The sequence below is a fragment of the Cyprinus carpio genome, chromosome B12, assembly GCF_018340385.1.
Source record: "Cyprinus carpio isolate SPL01 chromosome B12, ASM1834038v1, whole genome shotgun sequence".
In the NCBI taxonomy this organism is placed as follows: domain Eukaryota; kingdom Metazoa; phylum Chordata; class Actinopteri; order Cypriniformes; family Cyprinidae; genus Cyprinus; species Cyprinus carpio.
Window position 1 is genome coordinate 5,376,072 of NC_056608.1, and position 20,998 is coordinate 5,397,069.

Consider the following 20,998-nt stretch of genomic DNA (forward strand, 5'->3'; position numbering starts at 1 on the left):
AGAGACTTTTTAACAAGCTTAAAGGGATAGTCCATCCAAAAAAGAAGACTCTGTCATCATTTCTTCGTCCTTATGTCTTTCTTCCATAGAAAACACAAGAAAACATATTGAAGAATCTTTCAAATCTCACCTGTGCATATGATAGTCATGCATTAAAACGTTACATCGAGGATTGATGTCAATAATGTTGAACACATAACTGCATCATTTGACAGAATTTTGATCATTTGTCTGAATGAGATTTTTAAGTTAAACTTAACTTTTTTCACCGGAGAAAGCAATATTATGGATTTAAGCCTGAAGCAATAGTTTGAAGTTAAAATGTCTTGATGGATTTTTTTTCTTACAAACACATTTTTTCGTGCTTCAGAACTGTGGACTACTTATGGATCATTGTGATGTTTTTATCAGCTGTTTGGCCTCTCATTCGTATGGCACCCATTCACTGCAGAGGATACATTGGTGAGTAAGTGTAAAGCTAAATTTCTCCAAATCTGTTCTGATGAAGAAACAAATTCATTTACATATTGGAAAGCCTGAAGATGAGTAAATTTTTAGCAGCTTGAAACTTATGAATGAATTATATATTCACAATAAGATCTTTGCATTTAGAAAACAGATTTTTATTTCTTTGCAACTATTTTCTCCAAAATTCCTCATTCTGTGTTCCATAGAAGCAAGAAAACCAGTACAAATATTTTTCATTCTCAGTTCATGATAAGGCAATAACCAATGTAAATTAATTTAACAATGATTAGTCTTGTAAAAAAAAAAAGAAAGAAAAAAGATGCATTTAAAGAACGTCTTCTAAGCAGGCTACAAAAATGTTATGGATTTTTCCTAATGGTCTCTCAGTAAGTCAGGTTAACAAGCTAAATATTCCAAATAAGTTAACCAGCCAAGAACCACTTTACAAATGTAAAACATGTCTGACTTTTCAAGTTAGGATATAACATTAGCAAAGAAATGTTTTCCACAGGCTAATTTCATGGAGTCTTGTTTTTGATCTGGCTGTGTTTGATGTGTTGAATATGCATGTGGCATGTGTGCACATGTGTAACTTGTAACTTACACTGATATTGAGGATTATCATGCCCACCCGGCTGTTTTCTGGCAGTGTGATGTGATATGCAGGCTGGGAGAAGGCTGGACTGTTGTCATCCACATCCAGCACTTTGATGGAGAGTGTGACGGTGGTCCTGCGAGGGTCTTTGGCCCCATCCGAAGCCTGCACAACCAAATCATACTGAGCCCTTTCCTCACGGTCCAGAGGCACAGCTGTGAAGATGCTGCCATCAGTGCTTATCCTGAAGAGATCTTTATGACTGACCAGTTGGTAACGGACTTGCCCATTAACGCCCAGGTCCAGATCAGTGGCCTGGATGAGAACACACGCATACATTTACATAGATATCTTAAAGAAGACATACATAGACAAAATAATATGGATATTTGACAATTACACCTGATGTGCTTGCTGGACATATTAAACCTGACTTGAATTTTCCTAAATATTCCCAGTTATTTCTTTTAGTAAAAATTATCAAGAGATTGTTGGGCGTATTTCATTTCCATGTCATGCCATTTGCATTATGTTTTAAATGATTAGATTTAAACGTATATACTTATTTATATCAGTGAACAAATGTCTTCAATAAGACCCTTATGGACAAATTTGAGGGTTAGTAAGTTGTGAAAGAAGTCTCTTATGTTCATGAAAGTTGCATTTATGTGATAAAAAACAGTGAAAACAGTAATATTGTGAAACATTATTACAATTTAAAATAACTGTTTTTTATTAAGATAAATACTGAACTGTGATTTATTCCTGTAAATTAAATTTCAGAATCATTACTCCAGTATTCAGTATCACATTATCCTAAGTTGTGCTGCTTAATATTTTTATGGGAACTGCAAAACATTTATTCGATAAATAGAAAGTTCAAAAGAACAGCAATTTTAAATTTAACTTAACCTTGCTGTAAAAAAAAAAAAAAAAAAAAAAAAAAAAAAAATCAATCTATAAAAAATTACCCCAATATTTTGAACAGTAGTGTATGCTTTATAATTTTGGTATAAAAGACATTTTGGTAACACTTCAGGTTCAGTTTGGTAAAATAGCTTTATATCATGAACTACAATGCTTTTACAGCTTTAACTAATTAATAATTAAGTTAATATGTTAATTTCAACATACATATTATTCATGTTAGATAAAATATAATTAATCAATATTATTGACTGATATCATTTGAATGATAAATGTTACAAAGTTACATTTGTTAAAAAAAATGCAATAGCAATGAACGATAAAAGCTTAATAACAGTTTGACAGATTAATAGTTGCTATGTAGTATTGTTGTATTGTTTGCTTTGTGAAATGCATGTTGAAACCCACTGAAACGGAATTGTCTGAAAGGGATAATAAAAGTACTATTACTAATACTAATAAAAGCTGCAAAAATGTTCATTGTTAGTACAAAATCCCCATGGCATTCCCATTACAATTTTTAAAATTCCCTCATATTTCCAGGTCTTCCGTGACTGTGGGATCCCTGCCCCCCACACAGAGAGAAATAACCTGCCCATATGGCTGTGAAACAATAACCTTAGTTTATAATTTCAACACGTCACCACATGGAGTCACCAAACCACACACACCCCTAGAGACACCTGCTTCATCAGCAGGGTGATGAGACAATCAACAAATACGCCAGCAAGATTTGTGACTCCCTGCAGTGGTGCAGACAGGTGCATGGTGTTGTTCTTTGACATTCTCATGGCAATTATCCCCACTCAGCTCACAGACGCCAATAAAAAGCCATACTAAATCATAACAGTACAGGAATAGTTCACCCAGTAATGAAAATCATCATTGTTTGTTCATCCAAACCCATATGACAAGCTTTTAGGCTTCAAAAAGGATGCAAAGGCACTATAAAAATAAAAAAATAAATAAAAAAAAATCATAAAAGTAGTCCATATGACTTCTTTTTGTTATTTTTGATAGTTGTTTTTGTTAGTTCTCATTAACCTTCATTGTATGGAAAAGCTAGGATTTCCCTCAAAGTCTCTTCTTTTCTGATTCATGGAAGAAAGAAAGTCTAACGGAATAACCTGGGAATGACAAATGGACCATCAATAAAGCGTCTCTTTCACTCTGTAGCCTCTCAAGTTTCTCCATTTAGACAGGCCTTAAATATCAGATTTAATGGCATCAAGCAAACTCCCAACTGTGTTATCCACTTCTTATCCGTTCAGCACTTGTGCATGAAAGTGCCTCATTGACACTCAGGCAAAGTGCTTTTGTTTCTGATAAGCCCTGAAACTGGCTGCTATAAATTGTACAGACGTAGATAGAGCAAATGCTGTCTTTCGCCAAAGGGTCGGGACTAAACTCTTTTACTACCGCCAAAGCTGAAACCCAATGACAGTCTCGACCCTTTGACAGGTCTTTGAAGAGCCACATTTTCCAAGTTTAAAGGAACAGAATCCAAAAAAATCAAGCTCGACGATATGTATTAGTAAAGGGATAAAAGCTTGCTTCAAATGTTCCTTTCATTCCTGTGAGTTACAGTGATGTCTTCTATAATTTGAGGTGTTTCATATATAATTAAGAGATAAATGCTTAAAGAAAATGTCAGTGACACAGACGGTTAAGAGAAAGTTTTAGCACACAGTAATTGAAGCGGCGGTGACAGCGTGCTTTCTAAAGCCTACCAAGCTTGTCAAAAGTAACAGTGAAAGTGAAAAGTTCAAGATGTGGCCTGTTCTTCAGTTAGAAAAAATGAAACCAGTCCAAAATAATTCTAAATAAGACACTTATTATGGCAATTGAAAGCCTTTAACAGCTCACAGCATAACATCTACAGTGGCTGCCACTTTCATCAACAATGAAATTGCTAAGAACAAAATTGTTTTTGTTTTCCATATTAAAATACTTTCCCCAATCCCAGTTAAATATACAGAGACAACTATAAGTAAACCGTGTATCTGTTGGTTTCACATATAGCATTCCATTTACCAGTGACCAGAAGATGATGTATAAGGAAGATGATGTGCAATGCACAAAGCATATGTTTTGCAGGTGTGTGCAAATGCTTTCATAAACAGGTTTTATTATCAATATAAGAACTCTGAGTCACTGATGCATTTTCTTTGCAAAAAAAAAATAAAAAAATGCTTATCATTAACTGTGTACATCTCCATTACATTTGCATGAAATTATACATCTGAATTTCTGCGAAAACAGTATTCTCGATTTTCACAAGCTAACATTTAACATCAATTGTCATTCTGTTGCACTTTTTGAAGTAGGAAGTTGAAACTGATAACTTGATTGCCCAGCATCATTTTTGGCAATGCGGTTCAAAACACTGCTGGTGTTAAAACTGCTTTAATAAATAAGTGAGTGAATAACAGAATACAATGTTCCAGAATGAATGCATGAATGTACAGTATGCATGGATGAATGCATGAATGAATAAATTTAATTAAAAAAATATATATAATGTTTTAAATTATTAATAAATGTTCCTTTATTTCATATTTTTATAAAATATTTTGTAATAATTTTGTAAAAAATTGGTTTTATGTATACATGGAAATTGTAACTTAATTACCCAACAGCAATTTAGGCAATGCAGTTCAAAAACAGCTGGGGGAATTGATAAATAAATAAAAGCAATGGGCTGTTAGCTATGTTGTCTTTAAGGTCAAGAAATCTTTTTCTTTCATTTGCTGCACTAAATGAATATCATTATTTTGGTTATTTGGAAACACTTAGGTTAACTGCCCTCTGAAAATAAGGCTGAAAGAAGAAGAAGGAAAAAAATGGTAGGAAAACAAACATTACATTTACATTTACATTTAGTCATTTAGCAGACGCTTTTATCCAAAGCGACTTACAAATGAGGACAATGGAAGCAATCAAAAACAACAAAAGAGCAATGATATACAAGTGCTATAACAAGTCTCAGTTAGCCTAAACACAGTATACGTAGCAAGGGCTTTTAAATAATATAATAAATAAAAAGAAAACAGATAGAATAGAATAAGAATAGAGCAAGCTAGTGATAGAGGTCTTTTTTATAATTGTATAATAAATGAAAAGAAAAATAGATAGGATACAAAAAGATTAGAAAGGTAGTTACATTTTTTTTTTTTTTTTTTTTTTTTTTTTTATAGAATTAGAATAGTGAGCGAAAAAGTTAGAGGTTCAAATAAAGATGGAAGAGATGTGTTTTAAGCCGATTCTTGAAGATGGCTAAGGACTCAGCTGCTGGGATTGAGTTGGGCAGGTCATTCCACCAGGAGGAAACATTTAATTTAAAAGTCCGTAAAAGTGACTTTGTGCTTCTTTGGGATGGCACAATCAAGCGATGTTCACTTGCAGAACGCAAGCTTCTAGAGGGCACATAAGTCTGAAGTAATGAATTTAGGTAAAGGGGTGCAGATCCAGTGGTGGTTTTGTATGCAAACATCAATGCCTTGAATTTTATGCACGCAGCTATTGGTAGCCAGTGCAAATTGATAAACAGAGGTGTGACGTGCATTTATTTTCGGCTCATTAAAAATTAATCTTGCTGCCGCATTTTGGATTAATTGTAAATGTTTAATAAAACTGGCTGGAAGACCTGCCAAGAGAGCATTGCAATAGTCCAGCCTGGATAGAACAAGAGCTTGAACAAGGAGTTGTGCAGCATGTTCGGAAAGAAAGGGCCTGATCTTCTTATATATATATATATATATATATATATATATATATATATATATATATATATATATATATATATATATATATATATATATATATATATATATAAACATATAATAAAGATAGCATAACGGAGATGGTAGAACTTCCTGTGCGTTCTTTATCACATGCTAAGGTAAGCAAAAGCTGGTAATGAAAGCATTCATCTTCTCAGTAATCAATTGAAAGTTAATTAAACTTAAATATAGGGCACAGCAGAAATACCACACGATGCTAGCTCATGTTTGGGCATGTGTTGTGATGTTTGTCTTGTAAAAACACAGTAGGAGGTCATAAAGAATGCAATTTTTTAATTAACGTTGCAATTTTTTAATGGAATAGCATGCTGAAATGTGCTTTCTTAAATATATCACCTGTCTCTGTGATGGCCCTAGACTGTGTTAAAAAATAAATAAGAAACAATCTGACAACATGCCACTATTGTTTAGCCAATCAGAGGACTTTGCACTGACAACCACATGAAACCAGTCAAGCAGACTAACCTGGTTGTGGGCCCACTAGCTGATTATCAGAAAGTTAGCGAATTTGTTTAAGGCATTTCACTCCAAATGCATCCAAAATCAGGCATCATGAAATGGTGATCACTAAAGCTTTGTCCTTAAAGAAAACATGACATTAAAATCCCTTCTGACATGTTAATGCACTTTTCTGGTCTTAATGTGAATGATTCCACAGTCTTTGTAATCTCTGGTCAAAATGTAATAACTTGCAGTACTTTTAAAACAACTTTCTTTTCAACTGACATCATGGATCTCTCTTACTTTTTAGCCTCTTGCTATCAACAATTTGACTCCATTTTTCACCATCCAATCAATTTTGATTTACAAGACAATGAAATACTCAAAAGTTTTCTTTTGCATTTTTGAAAAAAATTGCGTACAGATGACAACATTGTCAAAACGATCCTCAGTCAGACTCTGTATTGGCGATGTCACTTTGTAAAGAAGAACTTTGCACCTGAATACCAATGGATTGTATACATCTATAGAAATATGCATGTGCATGATGTTTTTGCAGTTTACATGAAGATGGTAATGGAATCGTCAAAAATCTGCACTCGCGGGTGTCATTTAAACACCCACTAAGTCCCTTTTTTTCTAGCTGAACATACTGTTTTTCTTGGAAAAACTTTAGAATGTGCAAATAAGTGGGTTGTAAAAGGCGTTTCGCATTGGCTTTATGAAGGATGATTGCATTTTCAGGCAAATAATGGCAGAAAGACAAGTTTTCACTATGTTTTCTAATTAGCAGTCATACTTCACACTAATATGTAGCGCCTCTGATAACAACAGTTGCCCACTTATTTGTCTCACTTCTGCTCTGAGCTGAAACCATTATGAGGCGTATTGACGGAATGCAGACAAGTACATCAAAGAGAAGGCTGGCAGAAAATTAAGGTGTCTGCTACTGCCCACATCAAAATGGCAAGTACACGAGTTCATAAAAAGCTTTCTGATGAAAAACAAGCACAAGAATATGGACAGCATGTCAACTGACGAGTTCTCCAACCGCAGACAATGAGACGAGACTCTCTGGCCTGAACTTAAACAACTTCAAACAAGTTTAAATTTCCCATGCTGTGGCGTATTTGGAGTCATTTGAAATGAGCACGCCGGCCAGGTGTATCAGCAGTGATGCAGGCTCTGCTGTGATAGCACTGATAGAGCTCTGTGGGCATTTCTCTAATGATATGGAAACCTCTGCTGCTCCAAGTTAGCCGTAGGGGATGTTTAGCTAGCGTTAAGCTTTGGACCATGTCCAATGTGCCTCGCTGGGAGACGTGTCAGGAGCTCCAAATGAATTCAGGACAAGTGAGGGTTTGTAAATGAAGCTTGTCGTACTGCGGCACGCACACAAATATCACCTTGTCGAGAGGTGAACAATTAGCAAAAGCACTGGCGTTGTAAAAGTGTAGGGATTTTGCTATACCACAGCATTAATATTTGTGCAAATGTCAGTGAGCAGGACTTATTCACATTAATTACACGTGAAAAACAGGGAGTAAAATATGGAGTGGGATGTGTCACAATTCTAGATGTCAAAGTGGGTTCAGAGTCTATGCTAAATGTGAAGCAAAAAAAAAAAAGATTTACAGTGTATTGAGTTATTTTGCAACCTTTGTGCAAAAAATAACACGAGCAGTGCAGTCTGATTCACAAACAAATGGCTCTAATAAGCCGATTCTTTTCGAAGAGTTAAACATACAGCTCAACCACACAGTTCAATAAAAGTAACCATGACACATATGAGTTGCCTTTAATAAATCAAAAAGATACAGAGGAAGAAGTGTTACTGTACCTGATTTCCTGAAATTTTTGTTGTACTGAATAGTTTTAAAAGACAAGTTGCCAGTTTGTATGTTTAAAACACTGTCCTGTATAATCATTACCATTAACAAAGACACAATTCCCTTCATATGTTTAAGGGAAATAGACATTACATCGCAAACAAAGCCAAATGAATCAAACTGAATCAAAACTGGAATCTATATCAGTACCAAGCCTGTTTAAAATATTAGCTTTAGCGTTTTGTACAGACTCTCTAAGCAGACATGGCGATGGAAAAAAAATATAAGAAGGGAGTAAACATACTTTTGTACTGTCTTGCAAAAGTATTGCGATTCCCTGAGAAACTTTGCGTTCTTTTGCAAAACATTTGCATTCTTTCACAAACTTATTGCGCTGCCCTGAGAAACCCTGTGTTCACTCGTAAAAGCATAAAAGTTTTTCGGCCCATCTCATATTATTTCCACCACAAATTTTTTGCAAGTGAACACAAAGTTTCTCAGGTGAAAGCAAAAGTTTTGTGAGAGAATGAAAAAGAATATAATTTTATGTCCCTGTAAGGGCCACATAGTGGATCTGGATTTACAGCTACTACATTATGATACACACACACACACACACACACACACACACACACACACACACACACACACACACACATATATATATATATAATGTGCATAGCATGATACAGCATCCCTAGAATGCAGGAATCAAAAGCCCTGGAAAATTATGCCTGTCCATCTCATGAGGTCTGACGTATATTTATCTGACGCGAAGTAGACATGTTTAAGGAACGCTCTGCTTATAAACAGTCTGCCAGCGCATTAGCCTGTGATTATTCTGATGACAAAGTGCGGCTCTATTAATCTAGACCACTAATTACAACTCTTCGCAGCTTAACAGAGCCCAACAAAGCTGCTCATTACAGGACGTCCCCGAAGGTAACAAATTATTTAAATTACATTTCTTTAATTGGAAAATCATAAACAGTGGAGCGGGCAGGGAATTTGGCGGGTATGCTGCGGGTGTATGCCAGCTGGGCGAGCGATGGGGAGAGAGTGAGATGAGGGCTCAAGAGGGCATAGAAAGACACTCCAGCTGCTGGCGTCACGCCGACACCCCAGCAGGCATTGATTAACACCGGTCATATGAGACCACGGAAGGGACTGAAATCCTTAAATAGAACTGTACAAAAGAACAGTCAAGCTCAGTGAAAGTAACCATGATGGATTTAAAGGAGCAGGCCTATGATTTGAGATTTTGTAACTGTAACGCAAATTGTTTAGGAGGAATCAGAAGCAGAAGTGAATTATTTAGGGTTAGGGGCTTTTTGAATCCCTAACCTTAAGTATGAGCAATAGTAATAACATTCCATGATTAATCAACTGGGGAAAGTTTCAGTTTCAATTGTTTTAATTGTCTTCATGAACTGGGATTAATCAACTGAAAAAAACACTATATGTTTATATATATAATATTTTTTAATAATAATATCCCATATTCACCGTTCACCTATAATGTCTTGCCTAAGATGCAGTCACATTTAACATTGTTTAGTAATTTTTTTTGCAGTCAAAAATCATTTCAATAGAAACACATGCAAATGGGAAAAATAGGGTAAAATATTTCTGAACACAGATTTTGCGACATTTTTACTCTCAAAATTTTGCTGTCTGGAAAAGGTGCACAAAAACTGGAAAGTTCCAGAGAACCTTTAAAGCTGCCATTCAGAAAGCTGTACACAACTCCTGCCTTGCATTTGTTAATTATTTTGGTTCATTTGATTACGCCTTCAGGTCCACAGTTTAGTATTATCATCTCTCACATTTCACAAAATCAAAGACAATAGCTTTGTATGAAGAATGGCTCAGAGATGATGATTTTAGTATAAAATATAGTGTATAGTATATACAAAATATTGTGTGCAATATTACTGTACTTTTATGGAACTTGCATGTTGCTTTTGTGTCTTTTCTGAAACCTAAAATAATAACAGGTTTAAAAGATGCCTTTGCAATTCAGTTTCATTTTTCATGTGTTGCAGAAAAAGTCATGTGGGTTTGTAAGTGAAACAAGGGTGGGTAAAAGACTTAGAATATTCATTTCTGGGTGAATGACTCATTTAAGTCAACAACAAGTGATGAGAGATCAGAAAAGTATAACCACAAAGTTACACTCTTAAACTCTGTAGTATAAACTTCCAGATTTCATCTTCCGTGACTCCAGAGGGCAGAAAGCAGCTGCAGAGCAAATAGCTTAGAGATCAAACAGCAAGGAGAACAAGTAAAAAGAATTTTGAATGTGTTTGTGGTCTTACCTTTACTTGACCCACAAAAGCATTTGCCTCTTCCTCTTGAACTGTGAGATTAAGGGGAAGCAGAGGATCGAACTCAGGGTCATTATCATTGACATCAGTCACCATTATATTCACCGTAGCGGTCGAGGTCTGAAAACAAGAAACCTTCAGGTTACTTCAATCGTTACATAGACACCTATAAATAAAAACTTTCCAGAGTTTCAGTCAGTAATCCAAAGATGTCAACAAATCTGAAATGTGGACCATGAGGCCTCTGTGTGATTTTATCTGGTAATGGACTGTCTTGGCTTTCACAAATAATTATCCATTTCCACTGATTAATTTACACAGAACTTTCGAAATTGATAACATATTTGCATTCATCATCAAGCTATGAATGGGGTCTAATGAAAAATATCCACAGCTGTTGAGCGGATTAGTGTTTCAGAATATAGATCGCCTCAACAAATTGATGGCTGCAACCAAATTAGCATGCTGGCAGGGAGAATTCCATCTACTCAATAACAACAATTAACCATCTATATACACAATAATTCACAAAGTGTCTCATTTTCTAAAGATGAGGAATGGAAACATAACGTTTAAACATTCATACATACACAGCAAACATATAATTAGCATACCCTTTACTGTTACACATTTATTATGCAAATATTGTTTGACATGATTATTTTAGGGGAACACTGCAAATGTGTGAAACTAAATAAAACTACAATGAAAACATAACATTATAGTGCTATAATATATATATATATATATATATATATATATATATATATACAGAAATGTAGCAAGGACATCGGTAAAGTAATCCATGTGACATCAGTGGTTCAACCGTAATTTTACGAATCAACAAGAATACTTTTTATGCACAAAAAAAAAATAATAACAGCAATTCTTCTCCCCGAGCTACCGTCTCCTAACATAAACTACAGTAAACAAGAACGCAATCAGCGTTGTTTACATTCAGCCTGTGCACCCTTTCTACTGAAAGTAAATAGCGCTGATTACGTGGATTACAATTTTGGGGTACACTCCAAAAGATGGTAACTCGGGGAGAAGAATTGTTGAATAAATTATGGTATTATTGTTTTCTCTGTGCACAAAAAGTATTCTCATAGCTCCGTAAAATTACAGTTGAACCAGTGATGTCACATGGACTATTTTACCAATGTCCTTACTACGTTTCTGGACTTGGGAACTTTGCAGTTGCATTGCTGTCTATAGAGGGACAAACAGCTCTCTGATTTTTTTCAAAAATATCTTAATTTGTGTTCTGAAGATGAACGAAGGTCTGACGGGTTTGGAACAACATGAGGGTGAGTAATTAATGACAGAATTTTCATTTTTGGGTGAACTAACCCTTTAATCTTAAAGTTATGTTAATTTTTTTTATTATAAAGTTTATAACAACATAACTATTTATAATTAAAAATGTCAGTAATAACCATTCATTTAATGTATTAATATATTACATACAGTAATAATTTACAGTAATGACTTAATTTTACATGTATATAATGCCATAATCCAAATTATCCTAATGGTTCTAAAATAATTCTCATCAAGATAATAACTACACTCTTAAGATAAAAGTGCTTCTTGATGCCATATAAGAACCTTTTTGTCTAAATGGTTCCATAAAGAACCTTTAACATCTGAAGAACCTTTCTGTTTCACAAAAGGTTCTTTGTGGCAAAAGAAGGTTCTCCAGATTATAAAAGGTAAGAGAGAGATGGGTTTTTAAAGAACCTTTGACTGAATGGTTCTTCTATGGCATCGCTGTGAAGAACCTTTTAAGCACCTTTATTTTTAAGAGTGTACCTTCTTGGTTTTGATTTTGGGCTTAAATAAAACACAATAAGTTATGTTACTGACAGAAACAAACTGTCCAATTGGGACTAACTCAAGATGTGTGTGCGCCATGCAATGTTTTAATACAGTATTTTCAACCACTTAGAAGAAGCACATTGTCAGAGATAGCCAAATGGTTATAAAAGGAGTTAGGCACAAGGCATGTGATTGTTTATGTCTTCTTTCTCACTCTCTTAAAACAGCAAAAAAAAGTTTACATCAATCAATCAATCAATCAATTAATACCTTGAAAACTTTTGACCACTTATATTTTGTCTTTACACAAGTTATAGACTTGAAACACACACACACACACACACACACACACACACACACACACACACACACACACACACACACAAATAATATGATTTTATGATTACTGTGAACAAATGTTTTTGCAGGTTTTTGTAGTGTAACTTCAGCTAGGTCCAGTTCAGAAACACCAGTCAATTCAAATTAGAGTTACACAGTCTACAGTGTGAAAGTTTTTTCTTAGAACATTTCACATAAATGATTGCTTCTCCTCCTACCAGGCCTTCAGATGCTCTTACCAGACTGCACAAATGACAATTATATAACGAATCAAACAAGACAAAAACTATTGCAAGAACGATCTGACAAGCGAACAAACAAACAAGTAAATGGATAAACAAACAAAAACAAATTAACAAACAAGTGAGTGAGTCAAGCTTTTCTGATGTTCTCACCAGGTTGCACAAACAAACAAGCAATAAATAAAAAAAAGTGAATCAGGCAAACAGATCAGCAGTGTATCAGTATGATCTATCATCAAAAACAAACTTCTTTTTGTGAAATGTTTTGCTCAAAATGTGTAAATGTGTATTTACATCCATATACACATGGAAAATTTGGATAAATAAACAAGCAGTCTTAATTCATCATAATAAATAACTAATTCAAACAAATAAAAGGCAAGCAATCCAAAACCCAGCATACTAAAGACCAAATGAAAACCAGAATGTAGGAGTGTTTCCCTCGCAACGTAGTAGCTTAGCCTCCTATCAGATCATTCTGCATCCACTTATGTTAGAGTCAGAGTCTTGTCTTTTTACTTCCCCCAAAAACATAAAACATTGGGGGGGTCTGGTGGGGGACGTGCCAGCGAGGAAAACAATAGTCCATAAATTGGCAGAAGGTTTTTCCCCTGCTGCTCGGACTTATTTGTTAAAGGTTTAAATGCTGGGGTATTTGGCAGATTGGTCCTGTAAATTTTTCATGTGCCGGCAATAAAGCTTGCTGAGTTTGCACTATGCTCAGGGGGTAACATAAGGTAAGCTGATCCTGAGCTGAGATAAATGCACACAAGGTAATTCCGTTTGTCAACAAACAGGTTCACATCTTGTGATTAGGAACTGGAAGGGTATCTTTAATCTTTAAGAGAAAGACTATCTTGGAACTACATTCACAAAATGTATTCTAGTTCAAACACTCACTTTGGACAGTTTGGTTCATATATATATATATATATAAGTGACAAAAAAAGTGACGTGACATACAGCCAAGTATGCCAGAATTCTGCATTTCTGCTCTGCATTTAACCTACCCAAAGTGCACACACACAGCAGTGAACACACACACACACACACCGTGAACCCACACCCGGAGCAGTGGGCAGCCATTTATGCTGCGGTGCCCAGGGAACAGTTGGGGGTTTGGTGCCTTGCTCAAGGGCACTTCAGTCGTGGTATTGAGGGTGGAGAAAGCGCTGTACATTCACTCCCCACACCAACAATTCCTGCTGGCCCGAGACTCGAATTCGCAACTTTTGGATTACGAGTCCGACTCTCTAACAATTAGGTCACAACTTCCCCATATATATATCCCGAGTCAAGCCCAGGGCTCCTGTTCCCATGTCCAGCCCAGAGAGGGCTGCAGTTCCCATGTATGGCCCAGGGAGGGCCTCAGTTCCCGAGTTCTGCCCAGAGAGGGCTGCTGTTCCTAAGTCTGGCCCAGGGAGAGCCACAGATCCAGAGTTTAGCCCAAGGAGGGCTCCTGTTTCCACGTCCAGCCTAGAGAGGGCTTCTGTTCCCGAGTCCAGCCCCGAGAGGGCTTTTGCTCCCAAGTCCAGGCCCGAGAGGGCTTGTGAGAGGGCTTGGGCTAGTTCATTAACATTGTTTAGTTCTATATTTAAAGTGTTGTCTGTTCCTTGGCTCCTTTGTCCAGTGTCATCTATGTAATGTGGATGTTTTCCTAATTCTCTGAGTTCTCTGCGTTAGAGTTATAATAAATGTGGTTTCCCGATCGTTCTCCTGGCTCCTGACAGATAGGACTAATATATATATATATACACTGTATATGTGCGTGTGTGTGTGTGTGTGTGTGTGTGTGAGCCTTGGCACAAAATATTGAGAAAATCGCTTTTAAAGTTGTCCAAATTCAGTTCTTAGCACTGCATATTACTAATCAAGTTTTTATATATTTACAGTAGGAAATTGACTAAATATCTTAATGGAACATGATCTTTACTTAATATCCTAATGATTTGTGGCATAAATGAAAAATCTATCATTTTGATTCATACAATATATTGTATATATTAATATTTTGTATATTTTGATATATATTATTATTACAAAAATAGGATTACATAATCAAGAACTTGTTGAAGTACATGTTAATTTTGCTGATTTTCTTTATTTTTCATATATTTTCTTTCTTTCAATTTGATATATTTTCATATTCTTTATTCTTATTGCAATGTTTAACCTAAAGGGATGGATGGATGGATGGATGGATGGATGGAAAAGGACCGAAAACATGTGGGAGAGATATCACATCAGCACAGGTGTCTTAAAGAAAGGCATGAAAATGTATGAGATCTTACACCACGGCACAGGTGTCTTAAAGACAGCATTGGATGGATGGATGGATGGAGGATGGATGGAGGCTGAATGGAGGATGGATGGATGGATGGATGGATGGATGGATTGATGGATGGATGGATGGATGGATGGGATGGGATGGGATGGGATGGGAGGGATGGATGGATGGATGGATGGATGGATGGATGGATGGATGCGGATTGAAAGGGAGCTAATACTGAATTGTGCCCACTCCAGCAAAGTTAATAATACTTTGTGCCAATAGCCAAATGTCCATATACACCAGACAGACGTCTGGCTGTATCTGTTCCTCTAAGAACAGACTGGGGAATGAAGAAATCTTTCTTTTGGACTTTGTGAAACTGTCTGGCTCTCACATCACCCTGTGCAATGCAAAGAGCAGCCCGAATGATCTCAGCAGGCACAGAGGTCAACTCTGAGTGTGGCCCAGGGCCCTTAAAAATAAACCAATTTTCCCAACTCTCCTCTGCAAAAAAAAAAAAAAAAAAAAAAAAAAAAAACTGTTTATTAAATTGGCTAATGACCAGGTGGTTTAGCAAAGGTCACTGAATTTTAAAAACCTTCCAAACCGCACCTGCTCCCCCAGGCTTACATCTCAACTTCACCCTTGATTTTTAGCCACAAGTGAATCAGAAAGATCATCAAGGGATAGTTGTGGGTAAATGGGAAGATGGGAATGAAACCTGCTGCACTGTTTTCTCATCTTACTTTCATAAGCTAACCACACAGGGACAGGAAAGAGAAGAGATCACAGCTCTGAGAACTCTGCCAATTAAGATGTTTTGAATTATTCCAGGGGTTATTAAAGTATTGGAGTCACCATCATTTGTCTGTAAAATCTACGCTAACGTGACAATAAAGGCAAAGATTTTCTTCTCCGATGTAGCATAATTTCACCACCTGACAGTCACCTTGACGGTTCAGATATAAATGGAGACCATTGTGCTTAAAGCCGGATCCTTATGCACTTTCTTCCTGAAGAAGGCGAGTGATTATCCTTGAGTTTGGAGGTGAACACGTCACATGTCCTTGAAGAGGGTTGTAAATCCAGGCATCTCTTTTACTGAGGAATACTAAGTGAGATTTTCACCGTTGGTTCATCCAGTAAGGGAAATAGGCTCGATGAGAGAGTGAAGCGAAAGAAGGTGCTTCATAATTAAAAAGATCGTTCAGCTCGTTTATCTCCATCATTAAGGCATAATAACTCCATTGTAAGATGCACCTCATTTTCCTCTATTTAGATCAATCACTGTGAGCCCTTTGTGAGAGTGGAGTGCACAGGAGAGACCAGTCGCTAGTAACTGCTAGGAGACTCACCCCATCAAAGGAAATCAAACACTTTTGCAAAAGAACGAACAAATGAACAGATGAATGAACGAAGGAATGGACAAACAGCAATCAGTGAGCGAAGATATAAAATTCATTGATTGTTTGGTTGCACAAATGAATCAATTGCAGACTTCTCTTTACTTTGATTCTAATTCTTCTTATCATGCTTTCTTAAAATTATTTTCATTTTCATAATTACATTTATATACTCCTGTGTAATAAGCATGAAAACAAACAAGAAATCAAACACTTGAAATTAACAAATAAAAAAATAAAAAGCAATCAGTTTGATTGAATGAATAAATAAATCAATGGTAGGGTTCTCTTTTTTCTTTTCTTTTCTTTTCTTTTCTTTTCTTTTCTTTTCTTTTCTTTTCTTTTCATATAAACATAATGCCATATATAATATATACTGTAATATATTCTTTTTCAATTTTCAGCATTACAAATATATATACTGTAGTACTGTTATAGCACTACAAAAATGAACAACATAATAACTATAGAACTATTAATAAATTCAATAAAACAAACTGTTCAGTGTTCATGGTGTCTAACGCATTAATGCTAGTGAATTGAACATTATTTTAAGTGTTTTTTAAAAATATATGTATATTGTCGTTATGCTTAAACTGCTGTTTGGATTGATTCAGATTTTTTTGAATGTTTTTGGAACATAAGAAAGTCTCTCAATTAGAAGTATCTTATTATCACCAAGGCTGGTTTTATTTGATGAATAATACAGTAAAGACAGTAATATTGTGAAATATTATTGCTATTTAAAATAATTGTCAGAATTGTAACAATTGTTGATTGTTGGATATATGTAAAAATTTAATTTATATTTAGACAATGATGACACTGGAGAAAATTCAGGTTTACAGGAATAAATTACATTTTAAATATAAATATGTATTAATAAAAAAAAAAAAAAAAAAAAAAAATATATATATATATATATATATATATATATATATATATATATATATACACTTAAAATAATGTTCAATTCACTAGCATTAATGCATTAGACACCATATATAGTAGTGTATATATAAATATATAAATACAACAAATCGATTAATGAACAAACAGCAATCATTGAGTAAAAGAAGAATTTGAGAGTCTACCTGACTGATGTTAGTCATTAGGCATTAGCATTAGTTTCTTTCATTTGTGATTATGTACATCCATGCAGCCAGTAATGACTATACAACAATCCCAGCACACTTTATGACCATTTCTACCTCTAGTCTGCCCTTCTTACCACTAACGCAACTTATTCTGCTAGACTCTGCCTGCCATGTTGTACTGTGTCTATGCGATGTCTGTTTAAGCAGAAGATTCGATTACGAGCTTTTGAACTGCAGCTACAGAAGTTTTCATCTCCAATTGTGCATGATGGATCGACAGGCTTCAGTCTTACCCCATCTGGTTTGCCATCGGAGGCCGTGACCGTTAGCGTGTAGTGATCCGTGATCTCTCTGTCCAGCGACTTCGCCAGCAACAACAGGCCAGACCTGAAAGCAAAGATGACATTGAAAACCTGTGGATCATAGAGCCCAGAGGTCTAAGTATTTGACTTATATTGTGGCTTTAGAGGGCAAGCAAAAGTTAAAGACAGAAAAGGTGTTAAAATTCACACCATGTGCTGAGAAAACAAAACTGGAAAATGTCATACGCACAACAGGCCACAGACAAAATCCAGACAAAATGAATAATTTTCGGCTGAAATTAGTTCATCAAATATAGGCTGGATGGAATTATGTGCTGCTGAATGAGACAGCTGGGCAATATATTCATTTCTTGCAAGACCTGGGCCACTGTGAAAGGCTGAGGACATTTTACGTGTGCCTGGGGGCGATTAGGACTGAATTAATTGTTGTCAGGCAACAGCAGCCATGAGTAAAACATTGTACCCCATTCAAATGAGTTCTAGAACAGGGTGCATTTGGTCACACATTTACATTTGTTTACATGGTAATGCAAGTTTAACTAAGAACTTGTGGAGCAGTGAGTTAGAAATCCTGTACACCAATCCACGCATCATGAAAGTTGGGCTCTGTGTCTCCTCTGCGTCTCTCCACATCAGCCATTTTGGAGAATTACACTCTTCTGTGTCAGCCGCGCCGCAAGGATACGTTTTCTACATATATTTACGCTGTGATTTGAAACAAAACAGTGCATCCTTGTGGCGTGGCTGACACAGAAGAGCATAAGCATACAGGTCATTTTCTCCAAAATGGCGCTACGCTGATGTGGAGAGACACAGAGGAGACAAATTGTTGAATAAAGTCGTTATTTTTGTTTTATTCGCGTACAAAAATTATTCTCGTCGCTTCATAACATTGCAGTTGAACCCCAGTGGCAGATGGATTATTCTGACTATTTCATACTTTCCTGGACCTTGACAGTGTAACTTACTTGGCAGTATATGGGACAGTCACAAGCCTCCTGGTTTTCTTCCAAAATATGTTAAATTGTGTTCTGAAGAATAACAAATCATATAATATTTAGATAAATACAAAATTAATAAGATAATTATAAATTAGAATTTATTGAGATTTATTGGAAATTACTGAGATGCTATTGGCATGCAGTTTTATTACTTTTATACTTTAAATTTAGATTTTCATAACTAACAAATTATTAAAAAACAAGAGTACTTAAATAGCACTGACATCAGCATGCTTTAATGCCATCCACGTTGTTGTTATTCATGATTCAAGGGTTTAATTCTTTTCCATCATTTGATGAATAACTACTGTCCTGGGGTGTGTTTTCCAAAAGCATCGTTAGCCATCTATGGTCGCAAGCTCCGTCGTTACCAACATAGTTCAACGATTCTGTGTTTCCCGAAACCATAGTTCAAAACAGCTCTCGACCTGTGATTAGAAGCATAGTTTCTTGTTAGCGAGGGATATGGGCTTAAATAAATATGACCTTGGGCACAATAAGCAAGCTAACATGCAGTACGATCTATATATTGCATTCTATCTAAATATAAATGCATTTTAAAGGGGTCATATGATGCGATTTCAAGTTTTCCTTTCTCTTTGGAGTGTTACAAGCTGTTTGTGAATAGATAAGATCCCTAAAGTTGCAAAGACTAAAGTCTCAAACCCAAAGAGATATTCTTTATAAAAGTTAAGGCTCATCCACGCCCTCCTAAAACACCTCTTTTAAACAAGCCCCTACATGTCTAGGTCACGATGTGAGAAGATTTGCATAAAGCCAACCAAATGTTCACGCAAAGAAAGAAGACGTAACTTTGATTCTCGCTGTAGTATTGTTGCTGCTGGCATGTTGTGGAGACACTGTGTGTTTCATTGTGAAAGCGAAAATACTTTGTTTGGCTTTCCAAAAGAAGACATGACTAGAAATCAGTTGTTAAGTTATATTTACAACACTGTTCCAGAACAGTTCAACCCAAATATTCAGACGTGTGCAGCAAATTTTATGGAGGACTGTTTCCTGATCCTGGGAGCATAGACTACAATGCCAGCTGGTCTGACTCACAGTCTGTAAGTACGTTTACATATTTAAAGAATTTGAACCTGATGATTCAAATGTGAGTTTTGAGCAGTCTAGAGTAGTGCTTGTTGTTTATCATTTCTCCAATCACAAATGCAGAGATGGTTTTATGTTTATGGGGCAATGCAACGTGTAAAAAGACAGAATAAATAATTATAATCAGTAATTATGTTCCCCTGGATGCAACAAATGGCTTGTTTGTAATGGGTTTTATTGTTTTTATCTTGTCGTGCTGGTGTTCTGACCGGGATACGGCATCACAGTATGGCAAGGGGCGTTACATTCCACATTACACATCAGGTGCCATGTTCAATACAGCAGCATCTTAGAGATGTCTAATCGGTAAAATAGCAGAAGTTATTCCTCCACCACATGCTTGTGATGTCATTAACAATGGCCCTATGTTGTTGAACTAATGTGGTTCAAATGACGGAGATGCAACCGTTTTCGGGGAAACAGTCGTAACTAGCTAGTTCGTTTCAACAACAATGCATGGTACTATGGTGGTTAATCAGCATATTATGTCATTGGGCGGGAAACACACCCCTGATCGATAGAAAAGGAACACAGATATCTCTTTAAAAATAAAAATCCATTTACTTTCTGTGGTCAGTAGTTTGATGTTAATTGAGATTTGTGGCAACAAAGTACTTCAATTGAAGGTCTAATTTGTGCAGAAAAGATGAAAAATAATTTGGTTTCAATACAGCATATTAATATTTCAGCACATTGAATGCCTTTTTAAATGGACAGTGATTGTTTAATGAATAAGATGGAGTGCTGTAATACCATATGCAAAAGTGCCACAACTATTTAGTGAATTGGCCCTTTCATGTTTTGAAACAGCCAATCATTCTGTCCTGACACAATATGTCCCTCAAAACCCCCAGAGGATCTGTGAGACTGGTGGACACTGATGCAGACAGTCATGCGTTCTCCAAATAAAATAAACAAATTCAGAGCGGCATCTTCAAGGCTCCAGAGGACCTCATGTATATTCATAATGCATTCACTGCAAAGCATCGTCTGTACA

The 20,998-nt window shown here is 35.9% G+C and overlaps 1 protein-coding gene across 5 annotated transcripts in view; it reads right to left on the reverse strand.

The window, feature by feature from the left end:
- LOC109063877 (protocadherin-15-like) overlaps positions 1-20,998 on the reverse strand; it is a 192,879-nt gene that overhangs the window by 71,769 nt on the left and 100,112 nt on the right. For all 5 annotated transcript variants that reach the window (XM_042735020.1, XM_042735019.1, XM_042735018.1 and 2 more), the window contains 3 exons: positions 17,858-17,951; positions 10,382-10,510; positions 1,073-1,378 (listed from right to left, as the gene is read on the reverse strand). In XM_042735020.1, coding sequence (XP_042590954.1) covers positions 1,073-1,378; positions 10,382-10,510; positions 17,858-17,951 — 529 coding nt within the window. The remainder of the gene's footprint in view (positions 1-1,072; positions 1,379-10,381; positions 10,511-17,857; positions 17,952-20,998) is intronic.